Here is a 27412-nt window from a genome sequence, read left to right as displayed (position 1 = left end):
GAAGCGTCTGAATTCAGGCTGTGTTGTAATTACAGTGGAGACGGAGACATTCTGATTATGCAGGGAGGGAGAGAGGGAGTGGAATAGGAACAGATGACGAGAGAGAGGAAGAGAGAGAGAGAGAGAGAGAGAGAGAGAGAGAGAGAGAGAGAGAGAGAGAGAGAGAGAGAGAGAGAGAGAGAGAGAGAGAGAGAGAGAGAGAGAGAGAGAGAGAGAGAGAGAGAGAGAGAGAGAGAGAGAGAGAGAGAGAGAGAGAGAGAGAGAGAGAGAGAGAGAGAGAGAGAGAGAGAGAGAGGAAGAGAGAGAGAGAGAGAGAGAGAGAGAGAGAGAGAGGAGAGAGAGAGAGAGAGAGAGAGAGAGAGAGAGAGAGAGAGAGAGAGAGAGAGAGAGAGAGGAAGAGAAATATAGAAGTGTCATTAGTGTCCATCCATACCTCAAGGAAATGTTGATCATCGGAAACAATGCATTGTGGGAAATGACAACCTGCTCTTTCGTAACAAGTGTGTGGCCAACGACACAGATCTGCCTTTCAAGCTTCCAGCTAGAACAAAGTATTTGTTTCTCCGTCTTTCAGCACAACATGTATCTGTTCTACGTGAGGAGCGGTTCTATGGATTCTGGAGAGTAAATTCAGTCGGGTAACAAAACGCAATCTTAAAATGTGGCCTCTAGATCGTTCCATCCCTTTTGAAGACTCCGGCTCCCCACCGGCCAGTTACGCACCAACGGAATATGAATAGCCACCTTTGTTCTCTCTGTTACTTTCATCGCCATCCAGTTTGAAATACAGGGAGCAAGTAACGCCCTGCAGGTAGTAACCGCACAGCCTGTTCCACCTAGCAGGACACACACCGATCCTTATCAGGGAGACACAGGACTGGTCCGGATCAGTCTCAGCTTGAGACGATTATCCGATACCGGTTTGCTTCCATTACGATGCCCTCGGTGTGCGTGTTGACCGGGAGCTGGGGAGTCCCCTGGTTCATTTGAATAACCGCGAGACTGGTTCAGGCTAGCTCTGAGACGGCTGACAGGGGTGCGACATCAACAGTGACACCTGCAACACTGTAGGCTGTGTACAACACTATACTTCACTCTGATATCTTTCTTGTAAACTGAAACCCCCAAAATAATATAGAAATAGCGTTGGGGTTGTTTGAATCATTTATACAAACGAAAGACAACGATGTAAATGAAATCAAAATCAAAAGACAAAGCTCGCACAAGCTTGCTCTGAATGCCCAGCTAGACCGTGGTAGTTACTGCGTATTTTGAAAGCCAACACATTTGACAGTTGGATTTTGCTGATAAAAACAAATTGGGCTCATATGGAGGCATGTTGAAGCTAGTTATTAGCTTGGGTTGCTGCATCAGTATCATGTTGTGGGCTTGTCTCGTGATCAAATCACTCGCCCAACTACTTCCAATCATGTCAGCGCAGTGATCCTCTTCCCCCAAAACACAGAGAGCAGTCTATAAGAATGAACAAGAACCACCAGAATGTTCTCTCCCTGGAGCAGTTTACCACTAATCCTTTCAAACGCGTGTCTTGGTCTGACCTCTGCAATCAGAACAATTAAAGCAGGATGGCATCACAGTCAGTGCACTCCATTTTCAGAGAAGTTTTTTTGTTGTTGTTGTCAGATGTGCTTCTGTAGCCCTCATGGTATACCCCCTCATGGTATAGCCCCCCCCCCCCCCATTTTCTACAGGTACACTTGCACTTATAGCGATTCACGTTGTTTAATTGTAACTTGTTTAACTACGTGCTCTTATGGTTCTTCCCTTTGGCACTTATTCTGGTTGTTCCCAATATGTGCTTCATGTTTTGGCTACCCGCAATGTTTTTGTTGTTATTATCGGTGACCTATGCACTTTGTAAAGCTCTCTTGGAAGTCGCATCTGCTAAATGAATAGATGTAAATGTGAATTCCAATATCACATCATTAAATTCAATGAATTATGAGATATCATTCAAAGCCATTACTTCCCAGTCGCATCTACAAGTCTGCACATCTACAACTGAAAGGGTTTCAAATCAGGCTCAAAACCCCCAGACCCTGACCTATGCTTACCTCCAGGTGGTCACCCAGGCGTACGTACAGACTCGGGCTCTTCGCTCTGCCGCGGCGAGTTGTCTCCCGATTCCTGGGCGAAGAAACAAGGGCTCCTCGCACTCGCGGAACACGCAACGCTTCTCCTTCCAAGCTCCGCGGTGGTGGAACGGACCTCCGCGTTACAGTAAATGTAACATTTTAACAACGCTGCAATGTTAGTAGTGGTCATTGCAAAAGCGTGCCGGTTTGTGACCTCATAGAAGCTGTGAGTTGAGTTAGGGTATCTATAAAAGAATAATAGGGAAATGAGATAACAATAGTATGCCGGAAGGAAAGCATAACAATTATTGTTCACTGTGCCTGGTAGCTGAAATATGGCTATTTAATGCAGAGGATAGTAAATAAGGAGAGGGGGAAGAGGTATTCGGGGGATGATGATGAAAGAGGCAGAGGAGGAAGGGAGAGGAGGAGAGGGGAAGAGAAGGTAAAGAGGAGTGGAGGAGGAGAAGAGAGGGGAGGAGGAGAGCAGACAGGAAATGTGCAGTGCGGTAACAGTGTGTCCGGAGGGATTCATGGGGAGAGGGAGACACATCAGAATCACAGAGGCGATCCTGCAGCTGCATGTCCCTCTGCCTCTCTCCCCCTCAGCCCCTCTCTCTCTGCCTCTCTCTTTCTCTCTCTCCCCTCCTACCCTTCCTATCTCCCCTCGCTCTCTCCTACGCCCCCCATCCTTCTCTTCTTTCCCCTCTTTCTCTCATCTCGGTCTTTCTCTCTTCATACATGATTTGTCATTCTGTCCCCCCTCCCCCCTCTCTCTCTCTCTCTCTCTCTCTCTCTCTCTCTCTCTCTCTCTCTCTCTCTCATCCAGGTTAGTTAGAAGACACTTCTAGTGTGGTGTACGTACGGCCCCCTCGTGAGGATGAACTCAGTCCCGCTCGACTCATTCTCCTGTGCTGCTGGAGGAGCTGCGACAGCAAGCTGCGCCCGTCTGATTGGTTGGAGTCCCGCTGAGCGGACTCCAGGGTGGCAGGGTGGTCCTGGGGACGAGGGCCCGCCCACCCGCCTGCGCCAGCGTCAGCTCAGCCAATGGTAGCCCCCCGCTGAGTTTGCAGCCCCCTAACACCAATCAAAACACGGGCCTCAGTGGTGGAGGTTGCGACTTGAACGCACACGATCCTGGACACTTCATCGCTAACGTCGATCCGCGGGAAACCACGAGCGAGCTCCTGAAGGAACGACAGAGCAAAACCAAGTGTTGCGACCCGAGTTGTCGTCGCGGCGCGGCGTGCGTCCGACGCCCAGACAAGGGCACCCGCACTGCGACCCGGCGGCACTTCGACGACGGCGTCGCGTCGGATGTCTGACAAGGCGGACGCGTGCACGGCGGTTTCGCCGGTTAAAAAACGCGAGAGCCTTCCGGAGCCTTGGCTGTGAGCATTAGATGAAAGGATGGTCGGGGGGGGGGGGGGGGGGGGGGGGGGGGTGGGCGAGAAGCCGCTTCCAGGGCCTCAGGGACGGCGGATGCTGCCACCGTGACAGTTTTAGGGCAGCGGCAAGAGTTATAGATGAGCTTCTGATGTTATCCATTACGCCCTGGAAACGGAGGGGGGAAAAGCAGCAGAAGAAGAAGATAAAAAAAAGACAAAGAAGGGGGTAACAGCAGCTTTAATTCAGGCTCGCTGCAGCGTCCAGAGCCGAGGGCTGCTCCATGGCACAGCTGAAACGGAGCACACCCTGGGCCTGTTCCGGTGCTGGTCCAGAACAGAACACTGCCCCATGCGTTCGCCAGCTGACCTTTCACTTTTCAGACATGTGGAATGAAACCAAACGCTTAAATGGACATAAATGAACTATTTCAAATTGTTTTTTGACTGAGACAAAACATTCTTTTGTCTGGGCGTATAGAATATAGAATAGCCCAGGGTTGCGTAACTTAATATCTGATTTCAGGATGATGCACACTGACAATGCAGCCTGCTAGCTCACACGTTGTTTTCCAAAAGGCAAAAATACACACAAAATACATACAGTATACTGGACTTTTGTATCAGGCTATCTATCAAGCAGGTCCTGCTGGAGCAAAAAATGTCTCTGTGGGTGATGTGTGCATATGTGCGCACACGAGTGTGTGTGCGTGTGCGTGTACGGAGCAGGGGCCCAGGCGACAGGTGTATGAAGGGGCAGGAGGATGGACAGTTTTAATAGAGCACTCACAGAGCCCCTAAGGGAGAGCACAGTCACCCTGCAGATATTACAAATGGAGATAATCCATTTCCTGCAGGCCAGCAGATCACATGGTGGGCGGGGAGGTGGTTTCCTGTGGGTCATGGTAACCTGGAAGATACAGTAAGGCAGTACTGGGGGTTTAGATACCAATGGAACACATGACAAATGGTTTAATACTAGCACACACACACACACGCAAAGACTCGCCCACACATAGTCGCAGTCGCTCACACACGCTTGCACACAATCTCGCGCACACATATTTACACACGATAACACACACACACACACATCCTCGTGGTCCTTGGAGGCGCGACGGCATTCGGAGCAGTTCTTTAAACACAGCCTCTTCCTGCTGCACGGCGTCCCCCGGGGATCGCACACAGCTGAATCGATGCTGCGGTCGACATCCAGCTTCCCTGCTCCTGCGGCAGTCTCCTCCTCCTCCTCCTCGCCCTTCCACCCCCCTCCCTCTCCTCCTCCTCCTCCGCTCATCCTGGGGAGACACCCCACACAGACCCGGTCAATTAACACCCTGCCCACCGCTGAGATGGGTCTCCAGCTCGGCAGAGATTTCATCTCGGTTTCACGATCATCGCGGAACATCCGCACGTGGCTCGCGCGTCTTCGGCCCCCGGCCTGGGAGAGACGGACCGACGAGAGCTCGCTGTCAGACCCGGAGGCTGGACGCTGCCCACGGGAGGCAGGGAAATGGAAGTGGAACAAGATATTCGAGAAGCTGAAGTCACACCGCACAACACGGGGAGCTACCAATTCGCACCAGTGAACCCTGGGTTCCCCAAGAAACCCCCTAGAGAAGCTTCCGGAGCTGGGTGGACTTCCGGTGACGTCTCGACGGTCGCGCTTTCTGGGGGGGGGGGGGGGGTGCAACTGTAAGGTTCTCTTTCTCCTGGACATTTGTTTGAACCTTAAAAAAGTGTCCGGCAGGGATTTCAAAGTGTGCAGATTTGGCTTTAGTTGCATTATGATGTGAATCTAGTCTAATACTACATTGTCTGCGCGTACATATTTGGATTGCCCTAACCCCTCTTTGTAAGTCCCGCCTTATTGCACGCCAACGAGTATAAGAGGCTTGCAGCAACCATTGGCCCAATTCCTGTCTGTTCTCTTGCTTGACACTAGCAGCAAACGACCGCTAAGTGGAAACAATATCCAAACCACATTTTTATACATATGATAATGTATGCTATGCTAATAGAGCATATTTTTCACTGTATTAAAGTGTGCATTCGTAGCAACACCATTTTGAACCTTATTATTCCACCACAGGCCCCACCCCCTCCCCGATGTAAAAAAAAGGTGTCCTGTGTAGGGTGTCCAGAATATGCTCACCCTAGACAACTGGCATGCCGTGATGTCCCTTGGTTCTATTACCCAACCCGTTATCCAACAGATGTACCAGAAGCTTCTGGAACGCCGCGTGTTGCAACAACTGGCCACTCTTGCATCACACATTCTGCCTGCCACTCTCTCTCTCTGGATCACTTGTCTTACATAAGAACAACATGGAGGCTCCGGGTGCTCGGCGATGCCGCGTGAGAACACTGAAAACGCATTTTCGAACAGTGTCGTCTCTAAGACCAGCCAGGAAAACACTTGAGAATGTTTCGTTTTTTCCCCTCGTGTTTTCCCCTCCCACTGCTCCTCTCGGTGGAATTGTGTGCCACTGAATCTCCTCCAAGAGATTTAGCCCTCTCTGATTAACCGTTGTTTCTCTCTCTAGTTGTCTCGCTCTTCGCTGTATCTGCACTCTAACGTAACACGCTAATCCATTTTAGCTGAGGGACCCTCTGTATTTGTTCCTGGAATGTCTGTTTCCAAATTAGAATGTGATACAACATCATGTGACATTATCCTGCAGTGGCCCTAGAAGGAAACCTTAGTAGGCAAGCGAACCATCCTGACACAAAGGGTAACTAAGGCCGAATCCCAATACTCCCCCTTACCCCTAACCCCTTCCCCTTAGTTTTGTGCGTTCCCGTGAGAGCTAGTGGTGTCCCAATACTCTTTTTGAGCTAGGGGTAGGGCTAAGACGAAGGGGTATACACCCCTTAACACCAAGTAAGATCGGGAGATTACTTGAAACCTAGGGCTATGTGAATAATGCGCAACCGGCAACAATGGTGGCCAGATCATCCAGAGAGTCCGATAAATGTAATATTTTCGGCTTAATTAATTGATAAAAAAATTATTACAGTCTTGTTTTGTGTTATACTCAGTCCTGAACATATATATTTGCAACCAATTGAAACGTTTCTCAAAATCGCTAGTTTGGTACGCTAATGTTACAGTGCTGAATTGCACAACAGTCCCACATTTCTCTGACTAGCATGTCTACAGTCTTAAGTAAACTCCATTAGCAGCAAATTAAATTTAATATCAGTGCATAACACAACTTGCTTTGGAGATATTGATACGTGCTAAATGACGTACCTGTAACCGAGTGGCGTCCCCTTTCTTAGGGATATGTAGCCCTCAACCCTCAGTTTTGAGGGCCAAGGGCTAGGGGTAAACTAAGGGGAAGGGGTAAGGGGGAGTATTGGGATTTGGCCTTAATCTATTTAACGCAGCGGACATGACAGATTATCATAAACATTCCGAGGTATATGACAATGACCCGGTTCCTGTTCACGGACGGCACCGTGCTGAGCTTTCACTCGGCGGACGGGATTTTAGTGTTTAACGTCAACAAGCTCCACGTTGAACGGCTGATGACCTCTGGACGACACAGCTGTTTACACCTGCGTCGAGCTCAGCAGCCCCTGATCTCGAAAGCGCCGGGGTTTCGCTAAAGAGGTCCTCCTGGGACTACTGCCGAAAGAGGAGGGAAGAAGATACGGAGGAAGAGAGAAGGAAGAGGTTTTTTTTGGGGGGGGGGGGGGGCATGACAGGAACACTTGAGCAACGTGTCTCTCCCTCTCTGCTCCGCTGCGATTGAAGCATGTGGCGGCGAACTCATCCGGCATTCACAAAGCCCCTTTACCTACGCGCCGGGATGGCTCTCTCGCAGGGAAGGAGAAGCTTAGCCTTTCGCTGGGCTCGATATCCCCCGTCGCATTTCCACCTGACGCTGCCCTCATCGGGCGCGGTCCCCGCGAGTCCCCCCCAACGGCCAATTTGAGAAACGCGCGTCTCCGCGCTTACGAGGACAAATGGCGTGAATGTGAAAGCGCGCGTGCGCAGGAGTGCGCGTGAGCGACACGTTTCCTTTATCTTCCAGAAATGCATTCGGGTACTTAGCAGAAAGGTGAGGTGGGCCGCAAACCCCAGCTCTCATCCCTGAGGAGTCATGCTGGATGAGGGGATTATCACAGTGTTTACTCAGGCAAGGAGCAATGACACGCTCGCAACCAGACCCTGTCCCTCACGAAATGCTTTGTTTACATCGTGACCAATCACGCGGTTGCTCGCGAAAGCCACATGATCGTCGCGTTTGTTGTTGTTTGTCGGTTGAGGAAGGGGAATGGAGATTGTTGCCGTGTCAGAGAGACGTGCTGCGTGCTGTGTGGAAGGCTGTTGGCTGGAAGTCTGGACCGAGGCAGACAGACGGACAGACAGACAGACAGACAGGAGTAGGCAGGAGCAGGCAGGAGCAGGCAGGAGCAGACAGACAGGCAGGCAGGCAGGCAGGCAGGCAGGCAGGCAGGCAGGCAGGCAGGCAGGCAGGCAGGCAGGCAGGAGCAGACAGGCAGACAGACAGACAGACAGACAGGCAAGCAGGCAGGTGAGAGAGCCAGGTGAGGGACGAGAGAGAGGTGGGTAGGAGGGAGAGAGGCGAGGGGAGAGAGAAGTGGGGAGGGAAGAGAGAGGAGGCGAGAAGAGAGAGGTGAGGAGGAGAGAAAGAGGTGGGAAGGAGAGAGACAGGCGAGGAGAGAGAGAGAGACAAAGATGGGGAGAAAACAGGCCATCACAGGTCAATCCTCCTGGGGTTCAAGCCCTGGCCACAGCCGACTCAAGGAAACACGGCAGAGATGGACACTAAAAGAGTCCTGCCTCTCCTGCTGAGAGGTTGATAACTGAAGAGGCCAGATAACCATTCCAGACTTTAAACACTTCAGCTCAGAGTCACATTCAGTCTAAGAAAGGATTGGCACCAGATGACGATCGATCGGTCGGAAGGACAAGTCCCATTCTTTGTGTCTCTCATTAGAATGCAGGACGTCTTTAACGGTGAATGGTTTGATTGACTCCGGACAGTGCTAAGAAGTTAACTCAGGAAAACTGTGGGAAACAATTACAAAGGAAACAGATTGAGTAGGAATTACCCCCTTAACCCTGACTGATGATTCAGAGAATGTATTTGTCTCTGTGTGTGTGTAAGAGAGGGAGAGACGGAGGGAGAGAAAAAGTGAAGACAAAGAGAGTAAGAGGTGGAGACGGCAAGAGTGAGAGAGACAGATGGAGAGAGACAGAGTGAGTGGTGGAGAGACAGAGTGAGTGGTGGAGAGACAGAGTGAGTGGTGGAGAGACAGAGAGAGAGAGAGAGAGAGAGAGAGAGAGAGAGAGAGAGAGAGAGAGAGAGCAAATTAGGATTTGAATTAGCAATTCAAATCTTTGGTGCATTGCGAGACCACGATTCTTTATTCACATTTCTCCATGCCAATTATATTCACAGGAGTGTGTCCTAATAGTATGACTTGCGTTTATTTCCAAAACATGAACATCAAGAGAAGGTTGTGGGTGAATACGAATGAGCTCCCTTCAGAGGGCGTAAAACAGACTGACAGAGGAAGGCAACACATATTCCTCTAATTAGCCTGCTTCGCAGTTGCAATAGCGGGCATTGTTGCCCACTCAACAATTGACTCAAACATACGATTGACTCCAATCTTCATAAAAGCCTTACCACCACCCAAGAGATCCTTGAAGTATTTCTGTCTGGAGTGGTCCCTAACCCTGCACCACCACCATCACAATCTTCCGACTACCGATTTCAGGACTGAGTCCATGTTCACACTTCGTAGGAGTGTCTGGCAGCCAGAGAATACAACTCCAGGAGTATTCAAAAGCCATCTTTTCCTGTTCTACCTTTTCCCAGGTGTTTGTTCTCACACCAGATTTCCTGTTCTTAGCCACTGGCACACACAAGATCTCCTCCTCTGTTCTGCCCTGGGGTGTAACAGGCAGAACAGTCGACTCATTCACACCTGCCACTGGCCCAGTCCGCATGAGTCACGACCAATCAGGAGCTGCCAAATGTCAGGTCGTAAACGAATGGGGGCGCTGCAAGTCAAACCCCTTCATTAACAGGATGACGTGACACCTGTGTTTCATCCTCCCAGGGCTCGCTCTGCATCACCTGCCGGGGCACACGGGGGGTATGTCACTTCCTGTCTTCTGGGGAAGGAGGGGCCACAACCCTGGCTCGCACAACCTTTCTGCTTTTTATAGCAGCTCAGAAATGGCAGCTGGGTTAGACAGTTGAGAGATAGCGTTCTACCCCAGCTGCAGTTGAACGAGTCCTGCCTGTATGGTCCCAGAACAGATGGAAATGGAACATTTGTAACAACTAGTGACCAGCAAGCAAGTCTTACCAGTATCAGATGGGTGAGTGAAGCAACCCAGGCTTTGGGTTTGTTGATTGTTCCTTGGTATTTGTAGTTTAAACTGTGATTTTCTTCCCCTGGTAAGGATGTGGCGGTAAGGAGCTGCATTCACAATTTCAATGCCACCACCAGTGGCTTCATTTGAATACATTTGCCTAATTATGGATTAATACAATAGATGAAATACCAGTTTGAGAGATACAGGCATCAGTCCGATGTTCTTAGCTTTGCTCTCTCTCCATTGAATGAGGTCTTTAACAGAGAGATAAAGCCTTTTATACTGTCTCTCTGAATAAGACTCTGTGCATTCTATTCAGCCCTCATCTCATTCTCACGGTTTAGTCGCCCGCTTTTATCCTTTTCAAACACATTTTTCAAACAGTTTGGAGAAGCAAAAGCTAAAAAGCTCTGTCTTGTGATCTCGGGTCATGAAAGAACAGTGGCTAATTGAAACCATGAATCAAAGCTGATGTGATATCTTATTTCCAAGCACCCTGGAGTTCCAGGACTGGGGGGCAGAACCCGTAATGACCACATTATCATTCATACTGTAGTGACTGAGGTGGTGACAGCTAGTCCTCTCAGCTCTGGTCTTGGTCAGGCATAGTAAAACAGTCCATCATACATCACTGCGGTATGTTGGAGACCGAATCAAGCTTTGGTCTCACTTCTTCGTCAGTCACCATTAACAGGGTTATACCCCATAGAGGTGAGACAGAGTTTCAGTAGGGGGAGGTTCAGGGGGGGGAGTGTCTCGAACAGCCCCAGTTTCAGATTTGAACTCTGAGGCCTATGAACACCCGAGAGTGCAGGAGGGGGGTCCATGAATACATAAATAAAACACAGGTAGGAATAGAAATGGATGCTTCTAGTTTTAATCAGGAATCGATAGCAGGTGGTCTATTCTGATATTCTGTAACATCCTTACAGTTCCATGTTTAATGGAGGCCCGTAACGTATACTTTCAATTATTTATGGTTTCGATCAAAACGAACATACAAATGCGACTTACAGCGAGTACATCCTTTCTGCTGTTCAGAAAGTACAGCAGAAGATCAAGGACCAGAAATGGATAGCTCTTCAGCATTTCAGTGTTCAGTCGGGGTTCAATAATTGCAATGACTCAGCGAATAGCTTCATATTGACCGCAACAAAAGAATGAATCACTACTGTAAGTCTAAACACCAGCCAAGTCCCTTTCGCAATGACGTTTCGCATATATCCTCCATGACGGTAATTGACCACGGTCTGCACAAATGATCACGGTCAGGAATTCAATGTTGGAAAGCTATTGGGAATGAATTTGTAAAGGTATTGGAGTGCACATGAGTCTGTGTGACCCTATCTGGCCTGTGTTTTCAGCACTTTGACCGTGCGGCGAGTTCCATTCGCCATGGAGACGGAATAGCCGACCCGCAAGAGCAGTCACCCTTCCCAACCATGACTGTCGCTATGCTCGGCAGACTAGGGGACCTCGGGGGGGCAAAAACCACGAGGTAGAAGAACCGTCTGGCTTCGTCTGCACGGCTGTCAGGTCGCTGAGGGGGAAGTGGGAGAGGGAGCGAAGCTTTGAACTGAAGAGGTCACTGCTTGTTTGTCTCAAAAATACCAACAGGCTCTCATCCCTGCAACACCAAAGGCATAGGCCGGCTCAACAACATCAGGCTTTGCTGTCTGAAGAATTAGCATGCTTCTCATTGGGCTCATTGAGTTTCCAGAGGGCACTGTTAATTAAATATATTTTGTTTACAAGTCTGGGGGGATACCCCATCCTTACTGCATACAATCAGGGGCGGATTAAGGTGGTCAGGGGCCCCTAGGCTGCTCACTGTGTGAGCCCCCCCCTCCTCTCTTAAATATTGTGCTTTACTAGAAATGGTCTGCATGCAAATAAGGTGAATGGACATACACACACGTTGAGACAGCCAACCCTACAGTGTTTTCTTTATATTCCTACAGTGCTAGAATCAGCCCTAACGCGCGAGTTCTAAATATTTCCGACGCTTCCACCAGAGTGAGTTATTTTTGCGAAACGGTAGCTACCTAGATTTAGCAAAGAACTTATATGTTCAATATACGTATATAAGAGATGTAAGTTGAAAGAATACCAGATATAACCCTTTCCCAAGTCACATCTACCCAATCACTTCCTTATTAAAAAATAAAAAGTTTCTCATGGGCCAATTATGGTCTTTATTTTGTTGCACACAGGGGGCCCCTAGGCTGCAGCCTGGGCAAGCCTGTGCATTAATCCGTGCCTGCATACATTACATGGACAGTGTCAGTGACGGTGACAAGATCCATTTCATTTTGACTCCACCTAATCTTGTTTTATCTTTCTTAATCTTCACTTGACCACTGCCAAATTTCGTATGACGCACAGTGGTTCTGCATTATGTAGCAGCGACATAACCATCTTCAGTAAAGTTTAATAATGAAACAAAAATAAAAACGTATATATCTTTTTGAAATAGTTCAATTTCTGAAGGAAATTTGAACATTTTGTCTGATACATGGATGGAGTTTTACACTGTAATACAGTAACAACTATAATATGGAGCTATGGGCAATCCCAAACACAGACACAAATACAGTGCTTAAATGCTCGGTTAAGCATATCAGGTGATTCTGTCATTTCGTTTGTTTTACTGACAATAGCACAGCCTCACCAGTTTTTGTTGTGCAAGGGGAAAGCTGGCCGGAGAAAACATGTTTTCCCCAGAGACCGATTCAATCATTCGAGTGCTGGACAAGCGGCTGTCCATCCAGGGAGTGATGTGGCCCTCTCCCCACTTACTTTGGAGGAGAGGGGAAGACATTTTTTTTTCGGCCACAATAAATGGTTTCCTCCAGCTGAGATCGGGGAGGCTCCAAGGAGCCGATTGGCTTCACGGGAACAAAATAAAACTTGATTTCTTTCTGCCGACTAATTCATTTGATTGGTTGCCAGGCTGACCCCGATCGGAGCAGCACAATTTGTTTGGGAACACTCATCTCTCAAACGAGGGTCTAACTCAAAGGACGTGCACGGCCATAACGGACGATCAGTTTGTCAGCAGACTCACCCCGACAGGTCGACTTAGTGTCTTCATTAACCGTCTCCTGTGAAAAACAGCCCTGATTGGTCGCCTGTGCCGTGGCACAGAGTCCGGCACATTCATTATGGAGACGCGTCCTCGCGACGCAGTGCCGCGGCCCCGCTGACAGGGGTGGAGATAATCACAAGTGAGGTCAGGGTATCGAGTGCTGCCTCTTCCTCCCGGGGTGCATTTGTATTCATGTCACTCACTCGCGCCAAGCTCGAAGGCAGGAGGTTATGACAATAGATCCGCTTGGAGCTGTGTATCTTTGTTTGTTTGTCCGCGAGTGTGCGGATGCTGTTGAAAGTGGTTGTGGGGGGGGGGGGGGGGGGTGTCTGCAGGTGTGTGTTTTTGCGTGCGGGTGCTTTTCGTGGAGGTAGAAGATGATGAGGGGGGGGTTAAAAAGGTACGTGAGTGCATGCGATCCGCTCCTGCCAACGTTGACAGGGAATACGAGTTTAAGCTGACAGCGTTCTCTGCGTGAGAGAGCTTGTCTTCATCGACTCACGTGAGAATGCCGTTGTCAGACATGATCTGTAACACACTTGCTGGGGGTGGAGATCACAGAAAAAGCTGAACATGAGCAATTTAAGAGGAGGCTGATGAAAGTAAAATGGCCCCCAATCTGTCAACGCCTGCTAGAACATTGACTTGCCGGTACAGCTTTGCAAGAGGGGTCGTCGTCCTGACTGCTTTACTTCAGGGCGTTTCAGGCGACGTTTCATGGATGACGTGGGTTAGGGACAGGGTTGGCTAATGTGACCAGACGGCAGGACGCTGGTGGGAGTTACGTGTGAAACTGCGGTGAATCTTTTTCATAAGCGTGACATTTACCACACGGCCCGAAGAGGTGTGTTAGAACCGTTTCTCAAGTAACGCACAGAGTCGTCGGATTCAAAGAAAGTACAATAGTTTAACGCTTGCCAGCGAGGAGACAAAGTCTGATCGCAAATACGGGGATGTCCACACGTAGCGTGTGGCCCGCCACGCGCGTGAGACATGTCCGTTTGGTTTGGCGAAGGACAGACACTGCAGGGTTCCTCCAAAACAACAAGGAACGATGGGAGTTTGAGGCCGAAGCTGCTGAGCAGCCTCAAAGCACACCAGAGCCACACAAGGCACCGCCATGACCAGGGGCTTGAAACTCAACAGCAGCGAAATAGGAAGGTGACCCGCGTGATCTGATGTGCGATGAGTCACACCCCAGCTTTTCTGTCTGGCCGTCATGACCGAAGCAGAGCAGAGCAGAACGGTGCGGATGTGACTCTGAAGGCAGATTCAACTGGGCCAGAGGCTTCTGATGGCGTAAGACGCTATCGTGCGTAGGATAAACACTTTGTTATCGACTCGTAACTCGAGGCCGTATCAAAGGGTCACTGTGTTAACACGGAGTGTGAATAAACATGAATTCAAATCAAGTGCTAATTGAGAAGAACTATTTCATGGCTGGGAACCAGTTCCAATGTGGTTGTTGAATGTCACTTTGTTTTCAAAAGAGGGTGGGTGTAGCTCGGTGCTAGTGTTTTAGGCAAATGAACAGGTCACAGGTTCAAATCCCCCTGTGCCACTTTGGATTACGACCTCTGATCATATGACATATGATCTTGACATCACCTCACAGCCGACAGCACTCCAAGCTGAATGGTTCACATGAGGCCACTGTAAAAAAAAAAAAAAGTACTTTTAAGTGTGAAATGTGAAATATACACTAAACCCGTCATTTGTTATCTACGACGCTGTTGAAACAAGATAAACGTAACGGTTTTTTTTCTTCCCCACAACAAATCGTCTTGTTAAGTCTTCTAGAAACACGGCCAGTCAACCTGAAAATCCCCTCCGTAGACTACTGGACCCCATCTCAGCGTGTCATTCCCGGGTTCCTCTTCCTGGAGGAAACGGGCCCAGAGCAGTGGACTAATCCTGCTCCTAGCTCCAAGAAGAGCCTGCTCTACAGCAACGACGACTGCCAACGTCTGTGCATGTTGAGCTGCCTGTGTGTGCATGGGTGTGTGTTTGTGTGTGTGTGTGTGTGTGTGTACCTGTGCATAAGGGAGATAACAAACAGTCCAGAGGATCAAGTTAAGCTCGGTTAGCTCTGGAATCAGAAGGTGTTTTCTAACCCAATAGACCGCAGTACATAAACTTCATGAAAACGAAAATTCACCAGCTATGAAGGAGATATTGATGAGACACGTTCGTGTTGCAAATGCATGGTACTTTTGTTTGTTCCTCACGAGCGAGTCACACGTGTCTATCTGCCTCTATTGATTTCAACCTCAATGGAACCTAGCATTCAGTGGATCTACAGCATGCTGTGTTCTATGGTGTCTCCCTGCTCGCAAGTATTGCATGGAAAAGCTCCCTGGTGCATATCTCTCCCCTGCGTGACACACAACACCAGCGCATTGCCATCACGGGCCACGCATATGCTTTGTAATGACAGTATCTTGCCCTGAGCCGAGAGATATCAGCTGCTGAAGTCTTCAATAGCGACGGTTTCTCTGAAGACTAAAGACCGGCTCTTTAGACGGAAAGTTGGGCTTATTAGAAACATCCGAGGCAGAGTAGGGGACACCAGAGTTTCAGACATGAAACAAAAGTTTTTTGTCATCGTCCCCTGAGCTCTTACTTTGCTACAGGCTGGTAATGAGGACATAGCATCTTGTCTACACCGTCTCCACAGATGCCTCTCTTAGCAGAGCGGGATATAGTGGATACAACAGAGAGACCTGGGAAACTTCAGCCACGCTCTCTTGAGAGAGGCTAGGTATCGTGGGTAATACTCTTAGTCCTTGCGCCCCCTGACACACATACCTTTCCGAAATACAACACCACCTGAGTGGACAGTAGTTCCACATCCTGGGAACGGGGGTCAGATTGCTGAGCGGTTAGCGAGTAGGGCTATTAATCATAAGGTTGTTGGTTCGATTCCCGGCCGTGCCAAATGACGTTGTGTCCTTGGGCAAGGCACTTCACCTTACTTGCCTTGGCGGGAATGTCCCTGTACTTACTGTAAGTCGCTCTGGATAAGAACGTCTACTAAGTGACAAAATGTAAATGAATTTGTCTTGCAATATACAGTATGTTTGTGAAACTGAGCATGGCATCTACCAACAGTAGAGAATTAGCACAGTACAGATATCAGGGGAAGATAATTCACAGACGCTAAACAATTATAATAACTTAAATAGGAATTAAATGATTCAAAAACATTTCCCAACCTGACTTTTTAGTTTAACTGAAATGAACTAATTAATTAATTAATTGAAACTCAAATCTTCTATCGGTTGGATTCTGCATTATTCAATCTCTGAATTTCTCCAAGACTATTTTGGATACCCACATTTTACAGGTCATCGTCCGTCATTTAGCAGGGGGAAATTGTTGTCTCAATCCATTATTTTCCTCCCTACCAGCTTGTTTACATCCAGCGGCATAATAGTAGATTGGTTTAGCTGCTGCACCTGTGTTGTGTTGTCCCCAGACAGGACGACTCGTGTTTGAGGTGTCACCAGCCTCGGAGGCTGTGAAGCGCGCCATCTGTTTGGGCCAGATACGCCTCAGTCCCTGTCCTGTATGCACACACATATGCTGGACAGGACTGGCAGACATGGAGGCAAAAAAAAAAAAAAAAAGGAATCCTCTGAACTTCTTGCCAGATCTGCCATGTTCCTGACATGTTTGCCTCCACATCTATAGCCCCGTTCCACAACCTTGACTTTGATGTTTTCCAAGCAGACACATCGCTCGCGACTGTCGGATTTCTATGAATCGAGCCGAGCAGCAGGTGCGTTTTTCTTTTGCTTGTTTGAAGCTTGTTGGTTGACGGACTGAAGTGACGGATTGAGAGAAAATGCACCGATGGAGTTCCGGGACTGGGAATGCTGACGAGAGCTGGTTACAGATCACCCACCAGCTCAACCAGCAGCTGCATGAAATGGGATCGACTGGAAGCGCTCTCCCCTACCAGATAGATGGACCTTCCAGGTAAGGCTCCGCCTCCTCCACCACCACCCCCAACCCCCGCCCCATCCCATGCCCCCAGTCGCTACAGGACTCCCCCATGGATCGATGGCGGGACCCCTTTTTTTTCCTCCATCTACACTTCGGATGACCTGGCTCAGCCATGAACAAAGCTTATCTTCCCACGGCTGTGCTGAAGACACTCAGCTATTTATCTCCCCCGCCTGAGTCAACGAAAGAATCTCCTGTTTTTCTCTGTCGGACACCTGCTTATGGATGTCCTCCCAACACCTGAAATTGAATCCCAACAAGACCGAGCTCCTCTTCATCCCTGCCAGATCCTCTCCAGCAAGAGAGCTTTCCATCGCCGCTGACGGCATCTCGCTCGGCAAGAAACCCGGGCGGTCATCCTCGATGACGAACCCGGATTCCAAGAAACGCAACGCTCGCACGATGCAGAGCCGCTGGTGAACAGAAAGCCGGCGGGGGAAAAAAAGCCCACCGAAAGAAAAAGAAAAAACCTGTCTGCGAGGGAGCAAGGAGCCCTCCACCCAGCTGCTTGTCCACGCCTCGGGCCGTCTCTGATTACTGCCTCCTCTCCAGCCTCCAGAATTTAGCCGCCAGCCTAATCTACAAGCTACCCAAGTACTCCCACACAACTCCCCTGCTGTGATTGCTCCAACTGGCTGCCGATCGCCGCAAGGATCAGGCACAAATCCCAGACACTTGTCTTTGCTGCGGGCAACAGGACAGGCCCTGCATGCCTCCAGAGCAGGATCCAGCCGTGCGCGTTTTGTTCCGCGACATCGGGTTGTCTTGCCATCCCTTTACAGAGACTGAAGGCTCTCTTACAAAGGGGAAATGAATTACATTTACATTTAGTCATTTTAGCAGACGCTCTTATCCAGTGCGACTTAGAGTAAGTACAGGGACATTCCCCCCGAGGCAAGTGGGGTGAAGTGCCTTGCCCAAGGACACAACGTCATTTGGCACGGCCGGGAATTGATCTGGCAACCTTCAGATTACTAGCCCGATTCCCTAACCGCTCAGCCATCTGACTCCAGTCTGATTCAAATGTAATGTAAAAGTTACATGCATACAAGCGACTTGGATAAAGGCACAAACATTGACTGATAAGAGAGAGTTTTGGTGCCATTGCTCATTTTAGGGTTTTCCGAACTGGTGAGCATCTGATTGAGTTCAGAGTCACGTAAAATATCATGATGAGCCTTGGGCAGAGTGTTTACCGAAGCTTACCGCGGTATTTGGGGATGTGAAAGAGTAAAGCTCTTTTGTTTCCCTTGTCTACCGAGACAGCGTTTCACACTTTCCATCCAGGCCGTGCGTCTATCTGGAAAAATAAATCACAACTTGCTCGGCAGCATCCAATTAAACTGTTAACAAAACTGAAGCCAAAGAGCATTTCTTCTCTTTGACTCGTTCGTTCTTTAGTGCTCCACCTCATGTTCAGTGGCCAGTCTCCTGTGTCATGTTCTGGGTTGGTGCTCTGGCCAGATGGACGCATGACACAGTCTCTCCCTCACTTTTTCTCCACCCCTGTCTCTCCCTCCCTCACTCCACCCCCACCCCTCTCTCTCTCTACCCCTGTGTCTTCTCGCTTCTAACCCCACCCCCCACTCTCTCTCCATCCCTGTTTCTCTCACCCCGCACTCTCTCTCTGCTTCTGTCTCGCCCACACCACACCACCCCTCACCCCACCCCCCACTCTCTCTCTACCCCTGTCCCTCCCTCCCTCCCCTCACTGTGTCTCTCTACCCCTGTCCCTCCCACCCCTCACTGTCTCTCTCTTCCCCCGTCTCTCCCTTACCCCCGCCTCACCCCAAACAATTTCCTTCCGGAACCAAAGCGAGGATACATTCATCTCGGCTGCCCAGAGCTCTCCTGTCAAGCCTTTCTCCAGCTTCCCAACCTTGACGGCTGTGTCTCCCTCCACTCGTCTCATGGCAGGGAGAGAAGCCCTAGGGTCTCCCAAAAACATCCCTCTGTCTGCTTACCGAGCCAGCAGCTCCTCCAGGACACCCCCTCCCCCCCCCCCCCCCCACACACACACAGCTCCAAATGCCCCCGCAGGACCCAGACACACGGCGCCCAGAAGAGGCACCTCTGACCCATACGAGGTCAGCCTCGGTGGAATACTTTTAGTCGAAGAGAAAGTACTTGCGTTTTCAGAGACAGGTCGACTTTATGGGACTTTAATAGTTGTGTCTCGCATTGTTTTATGACAGAGTTTTCCTATCTTGAGTCAACATGTTTGTCTTTTTTAATCCTCCTCACATGCATGGTATATCACCCTGTGCCTAGTATACCAGCATGAAAACATATACTGTTTTAATGTCCTGGTCTATGTAAAGCAATAAAAAGCAATTACATCCCATGAAAAATGGATCAATACATCATAAGGGATTGAAAGGCACCCTCAGTCACTGTCTTCAGCAGAGTTCTTCTAACAGCTCTGAAGGGAGTTTCATCTGCCGTGGTTTCTTGGGTCGAGTTGGTCCTAATGATCTCATTCTGATTGTGACAGTGAGCCGGAGGGGGCAGAGGAGGATTCAAACTGTTGAGATGATGCTTACATGCTAACAGATGGCTTTTTCCACTGGTATCAGTTCTAGCATTGTTCTCAACTGGTACTAGTGTTCTCCATTGTTATCAGTTATAGCGTTGTTCTCAACTGGTACTAGTGTTCTCCATTGGTTTCAGTTCTAGAATTGTTCTCAACTGGTCCTAATGTTCTCCGCTGGTATCAGTATCAACATTGTTATCTTCTGATACCGGTATCAGCTGTGTTTGTAAACCTCCACGAAGAAGTCATGCTTCCCAGAAAGGCTTAGTACTTTCTGGGCACAATGCCCTTAAAATAAAACCCATAAATTGGTCTGCTCACAGTCATTTTTTTGTGGTTGAAGAAGCAACTTTCTGTGTATTTCTGTGTGTATTCGTGTGTGCGTGCATACGTGTGTGTGCTGGCAGGGGGGGGGGGTGGTATATGTGTGCAGTTGTGTGCGTGCAGGCGGGCGTGTACGAGAGAGCAGACCAATTACAGTGTTACTGTGTGACAGCAAGTCGCCACCATGACTCGGCAAAAAAAAGACGCTTTTGTTATCTCCTACTTCTGGCCAGATCAATTCCTTGAAAGCTCCCTACCTCTTCCCAGATTACCATGCGGTGGTGTTGGTGGGGAGTTGGGCAGCCTGGCCAGACTGAAGAGGGATCCAGCCCAGAGGCTTCTCTCTCTGGAGCTAATTACTACATAACCATTAGGCAAACGGCAGGGCTGGTCTCAGCTGGAATTGGGTTTTAATTGGCCCACCTTAATTGGCTTATTGGACTCAAAAGCCAGGCACGACAGCAGCATCAGCGGAGCTCTGTAAGAATGACAGATGTTACTGCAGTGAAGTCGTTGAGCGGGTTTCAACCTCAGTAATGCCACAGCTTGGCTTCTGATTCAATCGATGGGTGGGTGGATAAGCTCGAAAAATGGATTTGAAGATATGTGTCTTTTGCATTTTTGGCTTGATTCGTGGTTTCGTGTCTCACGGTGGCCGAGTTGCTAAGCCCTGTAACAAACACACTGCTGCCTGATGGGTTCCCCTTTACCATCTTCTCCTCTGAGAGAGAGAAAATAGAGAGATGGAGCAGGAGATGGGAGCGATAGAGCAAGAAAGGGAAAGAGAGCAAGAGATACTTGAGAGACAGAGAGAGAGGGAGAGACTTGAGAGAGACAGAGAGGGAGAGACGGATGGAGAGAGAGCCACAGAGACACAGAGAGAGAGAGAGACGGACGGAGAGAGAGACGGAGAGAGAGAGAGAGAGGTGGGGCGAGTCAGAGCGCTAGTCCGTTAACCTTTAGAGGAGTGAGTTCTAAATATTACCGACGCTGCCACCAGAGTGAGTTTTTTTTTCAAAACGAAAGCTAGCTAGCTTTAGTTAGCTTCCGTTACCTAGCAACCTAGCATAATACTCGTAGCAATGCTACTACCTGCTAGTGTTACTTGTTAGCCTCCTAATTGTAAATTTTGAAGCCATACTATAGCGTTTGTCATATAGTTTTTGTATCTATCGGAAAATAGTCGGTTGGAATGTTCAGAATCACATGTGTGACGGTACTCTGTGGGGCCCGCTTTCGAACGATCACATGTGACGCTACTAATTAACGGGTTAATCATAGTGGTGGTAGAAAAATCGTGTTCACTAGTTCCAAAGTGAATTGTGTAATTTTATCTACCATCACTGATTCATTACTGTCAGGGTTAATCAACTCCTCTGCTTCACGCCCTCAGTGAACCGGCTCCACCAGTGATCTTCAACTCCATGGACCCCGGCCTCCACGTGGATGCTATCCTACATCTATTCCCCATGCACTTAACCTAGTTTAACATTCATGCAGAGAAAAAAAGACCCAACTTATATAACTTGCAGACCCTTGCACCTCTTTGCTGGATAATGCCAACAAAAAAAAAGATCCCGTTTGCATGTGAATGAAGGGCGTTTATTCACAGGGATTTCGTTTGTGTTGACGTGGTGCGTTGTCTAAGGGTGGTAAGCAGCTGTGCCTCTCCTCTCGCCTCGCTGTTCCTGGCCTTCACGTTAGCCCAGCTCTCCCCAAGACTTCTACACCACCTCCCATAGGTGCCGCTGGCCCTTCTAATGAGCCCCTTCCAACCTTGGCTTTTCTCTCTGTCGGCATATGAGAATTGAGTCATGAAAAGCATTTACAAAGACCTACAGTAGGGGGAAGGGTGGTGTGTGTGTGTGTGTGTGGAGGGGGGAGGGGAACATCCAGAAAGCCTTTTAGGACTCACGTAGTTGTGTTAACCGTTACGTCACCATACCAGCTGACTCCCTGTGTCTGCACATCTGGGGGGCTCTCGGTGTGATTGGTTATTTCATTCCCAGGTGATGGCACGGTTTATGTGTTCTGAATGGCTTCATTCACACACAGAGAAGTTTAAACACACATGCATACAAACACATGGAAAGAAAGAGTTCTTGTTACATAATTAATATATGAAATAACAGAATGAACATATGCTATGCATATGAACATATGTCATGTTTGATATCCACATATTTGGAGTTCTGCTCATTGTTCTTGCTGAAAGGAGAGAGTGGTTCGAAGGGGGGGTTGCTGGGGTGCTGTGCAGCTAGCGAAGACGACTGTTATTGGCAGGGATTACTGTGTCTGGAATATTCCAAAACCTCAAGTCCTCTTCAGCAAATGATCGGCTGCCTATTTTTCACAATAGACAGCAAGAAATGTGACAACCCAAAATGTTCACACATGTTCACAAGATGCTGGCAGGTGAAGAAAATGAAAGCTTTGGCATGGCCTTGGACAAGTCACCGAACACAGCAGTGACCTTGGGCGTGACTTGAATTCTCAAACGTGTCTTCTATTCAATGAGAAGCCGCTATGTAGCCTCGAGCTTCAAGGACACGCTGTGGATGTGAATGGAGTCGTCGAAATCCTGAGTTACTCAAGGATGTTGCTGAAAGGGCTCCCTCTCTTCACCCCTCCTCTCTCATCTGCAAACTTCACCATCTCCACCAACTCAAGGACACGTCAGCAGCTTGTTTGGTAGAGCAGCAACAACTTCAATGGGGGACACACAGCAAGTTTTTGCCTCCTCCAGAAATCAGAAGCCTTCTTTTCTTCGGACCGTTCTGAATGCACACATTGCCAGAATCGTGGATGCAGAACTGAACACATCCAGTTCAATGTACTCAACAGATTCTAGGTTTCATTCTTGAAAAAGAGAGACACAATTCATTTTGCTCAAGAAATCAACCAAAATGTCCGGCACATTACAATAAATGCATTCCCAGCACTATAAAATGCTTACATAGGCATAAACCTACAACGTTTATCCAGGATATCAATGTTGAATAGATTCATGACCTCCATCCACCCATTTATGGTTCAATTAGAAAAACATATTTGACCGTGTAACGCTCCAGATCATAGTGTCCACCCAGATGTAATGACCGCAATTTACATCCTCATTAGTCTGTCTCTCTCACCTCCTCCAGGTTGACTTGTGCTTTCCTGGACCGGTTACTGTTCCTGCGGATGACCCCTCGGGGCCTGCACGGTTAATTATGAGGGTGCTTCAGTAATTCACATGCTCATTAAACCAATTAACCAGCTCTGGGTGAGTGCTTGGTAAACAGCACTGGCGGGCCATTGATTCCAGCCTTCTACACTCCGTGGGGGCCGCCCCGGCAGACAAATCAAACACACTCATTTAGCTGCCGTGACATTCGAGGAGGCTCTTTTCCCGAGAGAATGCAGCCACGTCGGGTTGGTTTATTCTGTTAAAGTGGGCCACTTGGAAGATTGGTCCTCGTTGAGTACAGTGGGACCTCAGTGAAGCCATCAGAAGCATGATGTAAGACGTAAAAAAACCAGCAGGAGATGTCACGATGGAGACCTCCACACAGCAATCTTTAAGAGTGTCAAGACTATGAATAGGAACCAGCGAGCTTTCTAGTCAGGTCAAGAATCGTGACATTCTTTTGAGAACTTGGGGTTATCATGGAGGCCCTGTAAGGAGCTTGGCATTGAATATTTTCATCTTGTTAATCAGTGCTGAACATGCAAACTTGTTCTAGCCTGTCAAATTATGTGATACAAGACTCAAGATGGCATAATTGAGCAGAATGAACCAGAAGATGAACCAATTCCAGTGACAACATTTTTTGTTGTTCAAATGTATCAAGAAACCAACCAAGTGTTCCGAAGGCCCAAACGATATCGTATTCACAGACTGTTGAATCCTTTTGCAGCTCTGACGTTGTCTATTTTCCTGTAATGACATCACGTTGTTTCTCTGACAAGGCATCGACACTAAACATCAGTGTCGGGTTTAAGTCTGTCGTTTCCTCTCTGTGTTCTTTGTAAAGCTAAATTGCAGCACTCTTCAGTGCACTTACTGAACATCATTATCCTGCCATTCACTCCTATGGGCCCACTGGAATCCTGCACCATAAGTAAAAACACTTAGGAACTGATGAATCTGACTCGGGAGTACAAACGCGTCTCCGGTTTTCACAAGCTTTTGTGAGGAGCTGCAGGAGATGAGAGAAGGCCTCGGCGTGATTCCGGACTCGTGTCCTGAAAGTGTGAGGTTGGATATACGACGTCGATTACATCAACTCAGCCTCGTTTTATGGGCCTCTCACACGGCCAATCCCACCACTTTATCACCATCCAGCCTGCGAGGGGAGGACGGCGGCCATGACACATTTACAGTCCTGTGCCAAGGCGCGTCACGCTATTTCATTAAGCTAATATATTCTAGACCGGGCTTCTCAGACGCGACTCAGGCAGAAGAGAGGTCCTCAATGAGCCTGCACACACATCACCACCACCCCCCTTCTGACTGGATCCCCACCTTTAGCTCTGTCTGGGCCATAACCCACCCCTGGTCACGCCCTCTGCTCTGCTGGGTGGCATTGTATGTTGTTAGTTGTGAGACGGTCTGGATGAGGGAGTTGGGTCTCAATAGCGGTAGTCATTTAAATGTCATTCGCTGTGGTTTGGAGGACATTGGATCTGCCCGCTTCTGTTTGTGTGGTTGACAGGATTCTGGGTAGGCTCGTAACTCAACTGCCTAATAGACCCAGACAGAGCTACCCACAGTGGGGACATAGCTAACAAATACCCCCATTGGGGAATCTGTACTTCACCTGTGGGTCTCTGTGAAGCCTTTTGCACATTGCCTGTAAGTCGGGGCTGTACAAATAAAGTTTGATTGGATTTTGAATTGATTTGATGCATTGTTATAGTCGATGCCAGACATTGTGAATCCCCTACAAACTCATGAGTTGTTCATTGTAAAGTAGTCTGTAATGCAGTCATCTAATGGTAGGGCAGTGGCGGATCTAAGGGGTGGCAAGAGGTGGCAGCTGCCACCAGAATAAAAAATACTACCCACCACAATCTTTTTCTTTAATGCATTTAGCAATCGCTTTTATCCAAAGCGAGAGCTTTACAAAAGTGCATAGGTCACTGAACATAACAACTATATAGCCCTAAACATTGCGGGTAGCCAAAACATGAAGCATGCATTGTGAAACACCAAATAAGTCCCAAAGGGAGGAACCATAAGAGCATATAGTTAAACAAGTTACAATTAAACAACATGAACCTCAATCTTCCCATGGAAAAATATTATTTGTACATTACAGAACATTTCAATAAATCAATAAATAATATTAATGTTATTGTTTAATTTAAACTACAATGTTATAGCCTAATCATTTACCATAGGGAGTACTGTACCCCCCTACTTTGGGTTTTGATTTGCCTCCAGGAGGCCACCCAACAACTCCCTTCTGCCACCCCATTGCCACCCCGAATGAAAATCTCTAGATCCGCCCCTGTGGTAGGGTAAATAAATGAGGACAGTAGGTAGAACAAAATATTTTCTGTATTGCTATTCGGGGGTACTTTCACCAACTTCTCCACCCACTGGTTGAGACTTTAAATCTGGCACCGAAAAAAACCTGTCACAGCAAAGTATTCCCAAGCACAGTTAGAGCAGAGAGGGATAACAAACATCCTGTTTCCCCTCCACTGGCACAGCTCCCCCTGCTCTCTGTGTTCTCACCAATTATTCATGAATGTGAACCCCACGCGTCCTAGAGTGACAACGTTATCAGCGGAGGAGTTTGTTTATCAGTTGATCACATTCAACGGGGGAGCCCTGGCAAACGGGCATCGATACGGCTGCGCTGAAAGAGATTTCGTTCTGGCTGAGGTAAACCACTCATCTCAGGCTCTTCCGGAACGCTCTCAGTCTGTGTGACTGTATCGCGGTAGCTTATGCTGCTGTTTACATTGTAAAGAGGAGGGGGGGGGGGAGTCTCTGAGAGTTCCAGTATTTCGTCTGTTCTAAAGACATGATGAGGTTTCTCCTTCAGGTTCTTAGAGTCCTCGCAGTCTTCCTTGGTATGAGTCACCTCCGATCCTGGGGCTTCGGAGTGGAGCTTCAGAGTGGGGCATCTGTGTTGTGGCGGGGTAGCTGAGCTTTGTCTGCTAGAAACATCCGTACTGAACCACAGTGAAAGGAGCCCACAGTGGGATCACACCAGCCGACCAGCATCGAAGTCTATAAAAAGTCAAGTTCCGCTTCGACCCCGAATGTCACCATTCCTTCGTTGACTTGGCAGTTATAAAAGTAACAACTTGACAGCTTGGGGATGTTTGTGCGGTATCCGAGGCAGAGACCATACATGAACTAATGCAAAAAGGGTGTAAAGTGTCTAGCAGCCTTTCTCAGTGTCTGGAAAGAGCCCAGGGCAGGAGTAACGGCACGCAAACATTTACCTGGAGTTGAAACCCACTCTTATGTCAAAAGTCTGTAGAGTGAGTTATGGAGAATTAATCTCGGATATGCCACTGAGATTTCTTAGTGAGAAAGGCTTGAATATATTCGACGATTATGAACAAATATCCAACCGGAATCTATATTAGAGCCTGATCTCCCAGCAACTTGTATCTCAATCTAACATCTCACAGTTGTTTTATCTTCATTGGGAGGGTGAACACATTGTTTTCTTGGCCTCCTTCTCTACCTCTAAAGAAGACCACCTTCAGCATCGCATATCAACAGCTTTGCCTATATTGCTGGAACTCTTTACTTAAAAAAAATGGGATTTCAACTTTGAGACCGACATAAATTTTCAATAACCAAACTCTAAACAATGTCTCAAAACAGCATTGAAAGCAGCACCAAATGTTATCCTCAAGAACGAATCATCACAAAGCCGTAGCGATTGGCATTGCTCAGTGGGGCACCTGACTGTGGATCCGAATGCTGCAAATTCAAGGCCTTCACTATATGTTGGTAAGTATTAATGTGTTCGCCAAATGAATACATAATTATTTGGCGTTAGAAAAATGAAATAGCTGGTTATTAATTCTACTGTGCTATTGTTTTGGGGTTCCAGACAGTCAAGCCACAGGGGAGAACTGAGCTGGATGTCTGTAGGCATATGGGCACCCACAAGACCATGAGTCTTATTGCTCTTAACAGAGGAAATCTTTGGCATGCAGATTCACGCCTACGGATGCCTCAGCCATGGCAACCCGGGTGTTTGATCTTGAATAATTCAAAACATCATTGAAGGCAAATAAATAAAAAATATGGATGTAATTGCTTTCTGTGGATCAAGGAGTGCGTGCACATAGATCATTTTCTTCTCCAATAGTTCAGTGTAGGATTGTTCCACCTTGATCTCTCCGAAACACGATGCGCTGTCACATATCCGGCGCTCCATATTCACAATCCTATCTTCATCCCTATCTCCACTGCCTTAACCTCATTTAAAAAACTCCCCAACAGATGAGGAAAGGGAGCACTCGTAAGCACTTGATTGTAAAGGTGTTGGTAATAACAACAGAATCACAGCTCTGATGTTGAACATGAAAACAATGAATGCGGCAGTATTCCTCTTTCGGATTAAGAACCCGTTTGTTCCCGAGTCTCGGTCG

The 27412-nt window shown here is 48.2% G+C and overlaps 1 protein-coding gene and 1 long non-coding RNA gene across 2 annotated transcripts in view; one reads left to right on the top strand and one right to left on the bottom strand.

Annotated features, from left to right (window-relative positions):
• Positions 1-986, bottom strand: part of LOC146300376 (glutamate receptor ionotropic, kainate 2) — a 109690-nt gene extending 108704 nt beyond the window's left edge. Inside the window, exons 1-2 of the mRNA XM_084706912.1 lie at positions 919-986; positions 763-836 (exon numbers count right to left, since the gene is read on the bottom strand). Of these exons, the coding sequence (XP_084563038.1) occupies positions 763-836; positions 919-986 (142 nt within the window). The remainder of the gene's footprint in view (positions 1-762; positions 837-918) is intronic.
• Positions 987-9803: 8817 nt separating this feature from the next.
• Positions 9804-27041, top strand: LOC146300375 (uncharacterized). Its single transcript, XR_014767106.1, has 3 exons — positions 9804-9851; positions 26637-26765; positions 26869-27041. It is a non-coding gene; the product is annotated as an uncharacterized LOC146300375 (long non-coding RNA).
• The last annotated feature ends 371 nt before the right edge of the window (positions 27042-27412 follow it).

The sequence above is a fragment of the Hypomesus nipponensis genome, chromosome 2 (assembly GCF_054491055.1).
Source record: "Hypomesus nipponensis isolate SF chromosome 2, ASM5449105v1, whole genome shotgun sequence".
Lineage (NCBI taxonomy): Eukaryota > Metazoa > Chordata > Actinopteri > Osmeriformes > Osmeridae > Hypomesus > Hypomesus nipponensis.
This window is presented reverse-complemented; position numbering and strand designations above follow the sequence as displayed.